Source organism: Scomber japonicus, chromosome 6, assembly GCF_027409825.1.
Source record: "Scomber japonicus isolate fScoJap1 chromosome 6, fScoJap1.pri, whole genome shotgun sequence".
Lineage (NCBI taxonomy): Eukaryota > Metazoa > Chordata > Actinopteri > Scombriformes > Scombridae > Scomber > Scomber japonicus.
This window is the reverse complement of record NC_070583.1, coordinates 35,834,652-35,846,469: the sequence shown is the minus strand read 5'-3', so window position 1 is coordinate 35,846,469 and position 11,818 is coordinate 35,834,652. Positions and strand designations below refer to the sequence as shown.

The following is an 11,818-nucleotide window of genomic DNA, read 5'->3' as shown; positions in this document are numbered from 1 at the left end:
ACTGACGGCCTCCACCTCCTGTTGAAGCAGCTTCACATCTTTCTCTCTGTCCTGGATTCTCTGCTGGATGTTTAGTCGACTCACCTCGAGCTCTCTCTGCCTCTCAGTCCTTTCTGCTGCAGCTGGGACTGTGTCGTGGCCTTTATGATCCTCCATAGTGCAGAGATAACAGATACTCTTCTTATCTGTACGGCAGAATATCTTCATCACCTCATCATGACGAGAGCAGATGTTCTCCTGGAGCTTCTTGGAGGGCTCCACCAGCTTGTGTTTTTTAAATGTAGGTGATTCATAGTGAGACTGGAGGTGATTCTCACAGTAAGAGGCCAGGCACACCAGACAGGACTTGAAGGCTTTCAGCTTCCTCCCAGTGCAGACATCACAGGCCACATCTTCAGGTCCAGCATAGCAGTGATCAGCAGGAGCAGCTTGGAGTCCAGTCTTCTTCAGCTGCTCCACTAAAGCTGCTAACATGGTGTTTTTCTTCAGGACAGGCCTCGGTGTGAAGGCCTCTCTGCACTGAGGGCAGCTGTAGATCTTCCTCTGATCCTCTCCATCCCAGAATCCTTTAATACAGCTCATACAGTAGCTGTGTCCACAAGGAATAGCCACCGGATCCTTCAGTAGATCCAGACAGATCGAACAGCTGAGTGTTTCTCGGTCCATTTCAGCTCTCAGAGGCAACGACTGTCTGACCTTCACTTCCTGATAAGTTTATTAAGTTTGAACTTTGATCTGATCATGTGATTCAGTCATAAATGCAGCCTGACAGCTCTGTGCTACGTCACATGTTGGTTACACCCATCTACAAACTGTAGCTCTGAAGGGAGAGAACAAGGAACTCTGATCCCAGAGTGGAGCTTGTTGTGTTTAAAGAACAGGGACGGTTATCAGGACGAGGAGCCGCACTGTGGATTCAAACTGTGTTTCCTCATTTACAGTAAAGTCTCAGTTAAAAGCTGCTCAACATTTAACTTTACTGCTATGTACAAATACTCCATTACAAGTAAAAGTACTGCAGTATTATAGTGATGTAGTATGCAGTATTACAGTAAAAGTACTGCAGTATTATGAGTGATTAAAATATTCCAGTAAATATATTATTATCTATGACATCATTGGATTATTAATACTGAGTGGTCTCTTCCTGTTTCAGCCTAAAGAGCCCCTCCCTCTCCTGTCTGCTAGTGATAACTCACCAGGCCCCCCCGCTCGCAGGCCGCCAGCGCTAGGTGTGGCCCTGCGAGGCCCCGGGAACCAGCGCTGCTGTGACTGCAGCGAGGAGGAGCCTCGCTGGGCCTCCATCAACCTGGGAGTCACCATGTGCATCGAGTGCTCGGGGATCCACAGGTAGACTCAGAGCAGAGTGTTAGAGACTGTTAGAGAATTGTTAACTGCATCCTAGTGATTCACAAAGAGTCTTACAAACATCTGGATGGAGAAAAAACATTATCATGAATCTAAACCTGTTTTAACCAGTTTTTTCTTTAGATTTTTACGCACATATCCAGCTCTGTGTAAAAAGGTTTTGACACTAAAAGTAAAGTGAAAAAGGCTTTGGATCGTCTTTATTTATTAGACCAATGTGCTTCAGCTTGTAGCCTTTACAACTTTACAGACAGCATTTAAATAGAGTCGTTAAAAAGCAGGAAACAAATGTGTCTTTATGTCTTTATGTCTTTATGTCTCTATGTCTCTGGCTGCATGATGTTTACTGTTTGATGTTATTCGTATCATGTTATTTCATCCTGGTGTTTGCAGGAGTCTGGGCGTTCACCTGTCCAAGGTTCGATCTCTCACTCTGGACTCGTGGGAGTCCGAACAGCTGAAGGTAAAAAAAAACACAGCTTTAGTTTGAAATATATAAACACATTATTGCAAGTTTGCACAATTCACAATCGTTTTCTATTAATATTTATTTCTAATATTTATCTGTTTGTTTTTTGTTTTTATATTTTTATGCTCTTCGTTTTTAATTTAGTCTTTATTGGTTTTCTTTATTCTTTCTTCATTCACCAGAGGCTCCACGATACGATATTATCACGATATTTGTGTCACGATACAATATTATCACGATACGATATTATCACGGTATTTGTGTCACGATACAATATTATCACGGTATTTGTGTCACGATACGATATTATCACGATATTTGTGTCACGATACGATATTATCACGATACAATATTATCACGATATTTGTGTCACGATCCGATATTATCACGATATTTGTGTCATGATACTTGTCACGATACTTGTGTCACGATACGATATTATCACAATACAATATTGTCACGATATTTGTGTCACAATATTTGTGTCACGATACGATATTATCACGATACTTGTGTCACGATACAATATTATTGCGATTTTAAATATATTGCGATATATTGCATTTCATTACCCTTTTTTCACCTGCAAATTCTGTCCCCAAAGGAAAAAAAACAATTGCAATTCCTACAATAAAAGATCGATACTTGTCGTCTGCGTAGCGATAAAATATTGTGATACTATGCTGTATCGATCGTTTCCCCCCAACCGCTAGCATCTACTGCATAACTTTTTTTTCTTGCTTCTGCCTCTGCCTAATTCAACTAATTCAGCGATCTTCTTCAAAACAAATAACAACAAAAAATAAATAAATTAATGCTTAATTATATAATCTAACAAGAACAACAAATAGCTTGTTTCTACCGACTAACTGATCGAACCTAACACTAAAAACATCTCACTATAGCTGTTCAAATCTTCCATCTAACAAATCAAAATTAAGCCAAAATTACTCCAGAAATCTCCAAACGTTTCTTCTTCTGTGGGTTTTTTTCTTCTCGTCTTTAGCTGCTGTGCGTTCTGGGAAACGACGTCATCAACCGGATCTACGAAGCTCGATGTTCAGAGAGCGGACGAGTCAAACCTTCGACGGACAGTCCGCGGTAAGACGATCAACACACACGACAGAGAGATGAGAGAGTCTGATTTGAAGCCTCCTGTTTGAGTTATTTTTGCTGTTTTTTTCTTCTTTCTTTTTCAGAGCAGAGAAAGAAACGTGGATCAAAGAGAAATACGTGGAGAAGAGATTCGTGCAGAACGGAGGCTCGGATAATTCCAGTAAGTCTTTGACATCACTACTTTGATCCAGACTGAAATATCTACGAAAAACTATGTGATGGATTGACAGGAAGTGTAGTTTCAATGTCAAAATGTCAGAAAATAGTGGAAAAAATATCGGTTATAACTTGTTGTGAAATCCTGAAATCTCTTTGATTTGATCGACAATCCAAAATACAAAGTTTACCACTATATATGACTCAGAAAATCTTCAAATTCACACATTTGAGAAGCTAAAATCAGCAACTGTTAATGTTTTTAGGTAGACCATGACCTCATCTGTGTTTGAACTGTTATTATTTCCCAAGAAAATGTAATTATATTGCCCATTTTATTTGGCCAACAGTGCAAAATGTTAATATATATATGATCAGTCATTGTCAACATATATAACTTAAGTATGTTAAGAAGTGTGTCTCGTGTGTCAGAGCGAGGGAAGGACGAGGCCGGGCTGCGCCTGTATCGGGCTGCGTTGGCGGGAGACCTGGTTGCCATGGCGGCAGCGTTGGCCCAGGGGGCGGAGGTCAACGGGAGCGTCGCTGAGGAGGAGGGACGAACGGCGCTGATCGGAGCTGCTGTTGGGGTGAAAATTATCAATAATATCTAAGAGAGCCTCAAAACTAATAATCAATGAGTGGATTTGTATCTAAACTGGTCTAAACTGGTCTGATCTGGTCTGAACTGGTGTGATCTGGTCTCCGCCTGCAGGGGTCGCTGCTGGCTTGTGAGTTTCTGCTGCTGAACGGAGCAAACGTCAACCACAGAGACCTGAGAGGACAAGGAGCTCTGCACGCTGCTGCCACCGCTGGACACACGGGGTAACTACACACACACACACACACACACACACACACACACACACACACACAGACCACACATGCACAGAGACACACACATATACACTCACACACATGCAGGATTCATACCTGACTCTGACTCTGCTTGATTTCCATTGGCTGTTGCAGACAGGTGTGTCTGCTGTTGAAGAGAGGAGCCAATCAGTACGCTGTGGACGAGAGAGGACAGGACCCGTTGGCCATCGCCGTGGAAACGGCCCACGCTGACATCGTCACACTGTGAGTCACCGAGCGTAGAGAAGACGATATACTTTACGATATACAAGCGATATTAATAAATATGTTAAAATGAACCTGTATATTTAATTAGTGCTACGGGTGCGCAGCTCCCCTCCAGCAGTAAAGCTATTAATCTTCTCCATGCTTATTCTTCTTCTTCCGCCGAATTTTGGCGCGTAACTCCTCGGCGGCTTTGAAAACCGACAATATATACATCAAAACGTGCAGCTCGATCCGGAAAGAGGTGCTATGACTTTTGGTGTTGAAATTCCAATTTTTCCCAAAGTTATTCCCAAAAATCAGGGAGATTTCTCCATTGGAAATGAATGGGAATTTTTTGAAAAACCCCATTTTTTTCAGTCACCTAGCTCTCTCATACGTGCACGTAGAAAAATGATTCAAACTTTAAAACGGAGTAAAACTTGTGCTCTCTGGAGAAATACCAAACAGTTTTTCCATAAAATGTAAACTGTTCAATCTATGAGCAGTCAAACGAGGAGTGGAGATCACTTTTTCTTCAATTACAGTGCAAGCGTTAGCTTGAGTGAGAGAAGCAGTAAAAAATATTTTCTAAATATATTATATTTTTAACTCGAGCTCACGGCCAAACCATGAAAAGGAGACAAATAATTTTTGGTCAAAATGTAGACATAGGTGTTGGGATTCATAAAATTTGACGTTGACAGGCAGGGTCTGCACAAAATTTAAACGGGGGGGCCGAGACCGGCGGCAACACCTGTCTCACTCCCCATTGACCCTAATGTAATCGTCTTTTTTTTTCAAAAGAATCTCACTCTGTGTTCACACTGAGCTTACTCGCTCATTTTAAGGAATATCTGAATAAAATAAACACTGTCAGAATCTGCCGGCTTCTGTGTCTCTCACGGTGTTTTCGGTTTTTGGACAGGAGTTACGGTTTTCTCACAGTTTGTAATTGTTCGGGACCTTGTCAGAAGCCAAATTCTGGGGGGATTTTGAGAATTTCCAAACAGATTCTCATACATCGCCGTAGCAACCGCAGGGCCTTAGCTGCCCTTAGCAACCATAGGGCCTTAGCAACCTGTCGCTGGGCAGAAACTGAGCTACTTTTTTGTGATTGGCTAATTCCTGTCTGTCTGTTTTGCCAGTTAACTGAGCTAATTCATTTGAATGGAGTTATTAATTCATGTTTACTGTGGACAAAATAAATAGTTTTATTGTTTTGTATTATAGCTGTATGATTTGTGGTGTATAAAATATATATATTTACCCAGATAGCAAAGGGTCATTGAAACAATGTTAAATCAACATTGTTTTGTCAACGTTAAGTCATTGAAACAACGTTGAACTCTGACGTTGATTCAACATCATTTTTGCACCCTGAATTAATATTGAAACAACGTTGATTTTCTAACTGAAGATCAACAGAATTTCAATGGTATTTCAACCAACACAAATGTTGAAACAATGTTGAAATTTCAACCTAACTATAGATCAACCTGCTTTCAATGATATTTCAATATTAAATATAATAATATTAAACTATAATAATTACTAAATATGCCTTTATAAAAATAGGCTAATAATACAAATCCTGCTTTATCTACAGTCAGGGTGTTATAGACATAGGCCTAAATATGATGGGCCTTATTAAACAGGTTTTTATCTAATAGATAATGACAAATCCACACAATGTTTTTTTTAAAACAAACAGTCATTTATTTAATCAATACATTTCAACAAATTTCACAGCTTCTAAGGGCGTCCAATCCCTCCTGACTGGTCTGGGGTGTAATGCAGCCTCTTCTGATCTGCCTGAGAAAAGGTTAATTCGTTTGCAGTCCCCATTTGTAGTGTCAGGGCATCTAAAACAGAAAACACAAGCAAAACACAAACTGTCAGTTAAATAGCTGTTACTGTACATGTCATTGTGCAAGTGGTGTGCAGATTCAGATATTAAAAAGAAACAAAAATAAGGCATAAAGTACTTTAAAGACTTGCTTACTTGATAAATGATGTGGATCAATGATCTGTAAAAAGGACAAAAAAGGTTAAGTAAACAGCAATTTAACATTAACAACCAACCACAGTCCTGATAACTCTACAGCAAGTGTTTTTGTAACCATGGAAACACACAGCGTGTACGTGAATCTGCTGTTACTGTGCATGTATTGTGACTTTATCTTTAACTTATAATATTCAATAAGTTATAGTAATCATTATGCCGATTGTATCCAAGCACCATCCATAGCTGTCATGTCACTAGCGTAAATGCTAACTTCAGAAGAAAAGTGAAGGTCTATCTCTGTAATTAATAAAATGGCTGCAAATTGGTCATATTGCTTTTAAATTGAGCGATAATATGGACTGTATGTATCCTCGATCGCTGATCCTAGATAACACTCGTACAGTTAAAAAGATAAGCTATCTTAGCGAGCTACGCTATTGCTAACGCTAATACTAACGCTAATGCTAACGGTTATGTAGCTATACACTTCATCGATAATTTCACATCCTGTTTATTTAAAGCTAACATTTCCACGAAATAAACCGGTAGGCCTACATAAATGCTTGCTTTATAACTTCTGAGTGTTTATGAAGCGCTTGAATGAACTTGCTGTGGTGCTGCGTGAATGTGTGTAATAGTATATTAACTTATAAATGAATGGTAGAAGCACACGAATGACTGCATATAATGCTGCACTATGTAAATAAACTATAATGTTACACTTTACGAACATCAATTGGGTACAATTCAGTATTCAAAGATTAGATAAATGTAGATAAATGTGCTTACCTGATATGGATTCAGAAATGAGATGTGCAGTGCAGAAACGTTGGTCTAACACATGATGGTCTCCCGGTCAACTATAAATCAATGTTATTTCAATGTCACTGTTTTCAACGTTGGTTTTCATCGCTATTGTAACAGTGATTCAACATTGATTTAGCATTGAGATTTCAATATCAACCATTCTGATGATTCAGATGGAAAATCAACATTGTTTCAATGACACTTTGCTATCTGGGTATACTATATAAATATATATAGGGGGCGCTATAGTAACAATATAATCTTTTATACAGTCTATGGTGCTAACAGGGTATGTATGAAGTGCTGTAGTGTAATGCTTAGAGTTAGTGTTGCTAGGCCTTGTGCTCTATGTGCTACTCTCTGCTGACATCTACTGTTACACTTGATACTGACTAGTAAGATGTAATGCGACAGTAAAAGTTACTGAGTTAGTGTTAGTGCAATTCTCGAAACCAGAATATGATCAGGGTGACTTTTAAACACTGGTAATAAATCGTGTACTCGTCCCGGCAGTAGCCCCGTGGCACTTCAGTGGAATAGTTAAAGATGATATACTGTGATTATTTTATGTTTATCAGTTATTGATTATTGATTTCAGACTGCGGATGGCAAGAATGAACGAAGAGATGAGAGATTCAGAGGGGATGTTTGGAGCTATGGGTCAGTGGAGTCATACACACACACATACACACACACACACACACACACACACACATAATACATAATACACAATACACATACACACACACATAATACACAATACACATACACACACACATAAACATAATACACAATACACATACACACACACATGCATAGCACACTCAGTCTCACACACACATACACTTTATACATAATACACAATACACACACACACACTCACGGTCTCACACACACAAACACATGCATAACACACACACACATATACACATAATACATAACACACACACACACATAATACATAATACACAATACACATACACACACACACACTCGCATAATACACACATACATACACACACACACACACATAATACACCATACACATATACACACACACTCACACACGTATAATACACACACATACACTCTCACACACACACACACACACACACACATACATAAACATAATACACGATACACACACACTCACACACACACACACACACACTGATCATTAATCTGTTTTTTTCTCTCCAGGAGACGACGAGACGTTTCAGGAAATCTTCCGTGACTTCAGCGACATGGCGTCACATGACCCAGACAAACTCAGCCGACGAAGGTTCAGCCGCGGAGTCGACGAAGAGGAGGAGGATGAAGAGGGAGGAAGAAGAAGAGGAGGAGGAGGAGGAGGAGGAGGAGGAGGAAGGGTAAACAACCAGCAGAGTGTTGAAAAGACTGAATGACAGAAACACTTGAAGCCCGTCGGACCGCAGAGAGAGAGAGAGTCCCTCCCTCCTTATTAACCACTGTGTTGCCACGGTAACAGCTTATGACAGACAGCTGAACATATAAGACATATATTAATATAGCAGCGTGGTATATTCTCTATAAGCTCAGATACTTCATGTACAGTGACTGCGGCTGGAAACTGTGATTATTATATTTTGTGGTTTTGACTGAAATATCTCGACTACTGTTGGACAGAGTTTTTTTATGGTGTTCGGTTTTTGGGGGCGTTGACGTTCCTCTCAGGATGACCCTCCGACTCTTCCTCTAGCGCCACCATCAGGTCAGAATGTGTCCAACACTCACAGGACTAAACAGAGACATTCCCGTCGGCCTCAGCTGTACCTGAACAGATGATTTAACGTGTTAGTATCAGGTGTGTTTAAAACTTTAGAAGCGTCAGATCAGTTGTTTGAAAAGCTTAAAAAAGAAAAAGTAGAAAAAAGAAGAAAGTTAAAGTTACTTTGAGGGAGAAACGCTCCGCCTCGCTCAGTGTTACTAGTTTAAAGCTAACATAGAAAGTTACAGAATAGACACACACTCACACACACATAACACACACACACTCACACACACACACACACACAATTTGTAAATTTCCCCATCCTGGGACTAATAAAGGAATGTTTTAATTAGGGCTGTCAGCGTTAACGCGTTAATTGCGATTAGATTAATGCAATCCATAACGTGTTAATTTTTTTAATTGCATTTTAATGTTGCAAGCCTTTTTGTCCCTTCTACTCCCCCGTAGACGGCTCCTCTAGCTGTAGCGCTATGCTTTGAAGTGGCCTCCTGCAGTAAACCTACCGCGCTGATGGAAAGTAAGAGAGCTACTGGACTTTTGAACGGCTTGTTTAACTTTAAAACACTTCCAGACGCTTCAGTTGACAAGTCAAAAGTAAAATGCAACCTGTGTCAAACGGAGTTTAACTACCACCGGAGTACGTGGAGTTTGAGTTAGCACCTCCACGCTAAACACCCAGGTGCAGCCAAGCCAGCCTCAGCTCCACCAAAGGACCATTTTGGAGTGTGGGAGTCGCAGCAGAGCCGTGATTGATTCCCAGTTAAGACACTCTGGTAAGAAATGCTTTACATTATGGGCTTAAAACTGCCTTCAAATGGAAAATAACAGGATTTTAAACATGACATTCAAAACGCCATTAATCGTGATTAACTTTGGAAATTCTGCGATTAATCGCGATTAAAAAATGTAATTGTTTGACAGCCCTAGTTTTAAGACAGATTCACATACTAACACAACACAAATACACAACACACATAATTCACACATAACACACACTCACAATCACATACACAACTCACAGACAACACTCGCATTCACTCACTCAGTGATGATGTCATAGGAGGAGGAGGAGGAGGAGGAGCAGGTCACCTTCATCACGGTCAGCGCGTCATATTTGCGTCGTTACATGAAAAAAAGATTTAAAAAAATCCGGCCTTAAATATTTACTATTGTTTTAATAAGAACATTAATAACTCAGGTCAATATATAACATGAGTCTTTATGGTTTAAAAACAGTCTCCTCGTTTACTTCCTGTGTTGCTGTTACACCTCGTCGTCATGGCAACACACACATCATGTTCTTGTTTTTGGGCATTTACTGTAAAAAAAACATACAAAAAAACACCAACAGCATTTTTAGTATAAATGAAGATGGTTACAGATTCAACAGGAGACAACTAATAATCACTTTTAACCCCCCCCCCCCCCCCCGTTACCCCCTAACCCCCCTGTTACCCCCCCCAACCCCTCCCCCACCCCCCACCCCCCCTCTAAATATATCCTGTGTAAAGAGCCTGCAGGCAGTATTAATGTAGTAACGGTTATTATTTAAGTTACAGAGTAGAAAAGGAAAACTCATATAAAAGTTTAGAGTTGGTTGTCAGCACACACACACGCACACGCACACACACACTAACAAACACACAAACACACACACACACACACACACACACATATATATATATATATATAGACTATGGGTCAGTAACAAGATGAGCAATTCAAAAATCTCTTAAAAGCAGCATCAGGTTTGTTAAAATGTACTTTTTGTGTTTTATGTCATTTGAAGCGGAAGTTGAATTATTTGGTTATTATTTATTCCTTCCTCCCTCCCTTCCTTCCATTCTTCTTTCTTTCTTTCCTCCCTTCCTTCCTTCCTTCCTTTATTCCTTCCTTCCTTTATTCCTCCCCACTTCCTTTCCTTCCTCCCTTCCTTCCTTCCTTCCTTCCTTCCTTCCTTCCTTCCTTCTTTTCTTCCTCCCTCTCTTCCTTCCTTCCTTCTGTTCTTCCTTCCTTCTTTCCTCCCTTCCTTCCTCCATCCCTTCCTTCCTCCCTCCCTCCCTCCCTCCCTTCCTTCCTCCCTCCCTCCGTTCCTTCCTTCCTTCCTTCCTTCCTCCCTCCCTTCCTTCCGTCCTTCCTTTATTCCTCCCTCCCTCCCTCCCTCCCTTCCTTCCTTCTTTCCTCCCTTCTTTCCTTCTTTTCTCCTCCCTCTCTTCCTTCCTTCTTTCCTCCCTCCCTTCCTCCCTTCTTTCCTTCCTTACTTCCTTCCTTCTTTCCTTCTTCCCTTCCTCCCTCCCTTCCTTTATTCCTCCCTCCCTTCCTTCCTTCCTTCTTTCCTCCCTCCCTCCCTTCCTTCCTTCCTTCCTTCCTTCCTTCCTTCCTTCCAAAGTTTTTATGGTTACACCACTTAGACATTTTTACCATAATCCTCTAATATATTCTCTCTAAATGGATTAAAAGCAGAAATTTGATGCTGGGTCCACAAAAAAAGAATGTGTGAAGTTATTCATATGTTTATTTTCACATTTTAACCCTTTAAATTTAAACTAAACCACATTGAGACAGATATAAATATGAATATATCGGCCGCTTCATCAGTAGTGGAGTGTAAATGTGTGTGTATCTTTAGACAGGGCGCGCGCACACACACACACACACACACATATATATATATCTTGTGCTGCGTTCCATTTATCTTTGAAGTTGGAAGTCTGAGCTGGGAATCGTTCCAGTTTCAGTTAAACCATTGATAGAAATACCAGTTGATAAAAATGAATTTCGAGGTCAAACATGAGGCTCGTGGGCCAAAACCGGCCGGCCGAGGGGTCTAATCCGGCCCACTTTCCTTCCTGTCTTCTTTTCCTTCCTTCCTTCCATCTGTCCTGTCTTCCTTTCATGTCTTCTCTTCCTTCTTTCCTTCCTTCCTCTCCTCCTTCCTTCCATACTTCCTTCCTCTCTTCCTTCCTTCCTTCCATCTGTCCTTTCTTTCTTTCATGTCTTCTCTTCCTTCCTTCCTTCCTTCTCTTCCTCTCTTCCATCTTTTTAATGGACCGGCTCTTATAAGATTAAATTGTTCTGCGCA

General features: G+C 40.5%; 1 protein-coding gene across 1 annotated transcript in view; it reads left to right on the top strand.

The window, feature by feature from the left end:
- The window catches only part of zgc:162872 (BAR_ACAPs and ArfGap_ACAP domain-containing protein), a 17,760-nt gene extending 8,586 nt beyond the window's left edge, over nucleotides 1-9,174 (top strand). The window contains exons 14-22 of the mRNA XM_053321593.1: nucleotides 1,157-1,350; nucleotides 1,762-1,831; nucleotides 2,844-2,938; nucleotides 3,037-3,113; nucleotides 3,542-3,696; nucleotides 3,822-3,931; nucleotides 4,079-4,189; nucleotides 7,582-7,643; nucleotides 8,184-9,174. Of these exons, the coding sequence (XP_053177568.1) occupies nucleotides 1,157-1,350; nucleotides 1,762-1,831; nucleotides 2,844-2,938; nucleotides 3,037-3,113; nucleotides 3,542-3,696; nucleotides 3,822-3,931; nucleotides 4,079-4,189; nucleotides 7,582-7,643; nucleotides 8,184-8,389 (1,080 nt within the window). The 3' untranslated portion in view covers nucleotides 8,390-9,174. The remainder of the gene's footprint in view (nucleotides 1-1,156; nucleotides 1,351-1,761; nucleotides 1,832-2,843; nucleotides 2,939-3,036; nucleotides 3,114-3,541; nucleotides 3,697-3,821; nucleotides 3,932-4,078; nucleotides 4,190-7,581; nucleotides 7,644-8,183) is intronic.
- The last annotated feature ends 2,644 nt before the right edge of the window (nucleotides 9,175-11,818 follow it).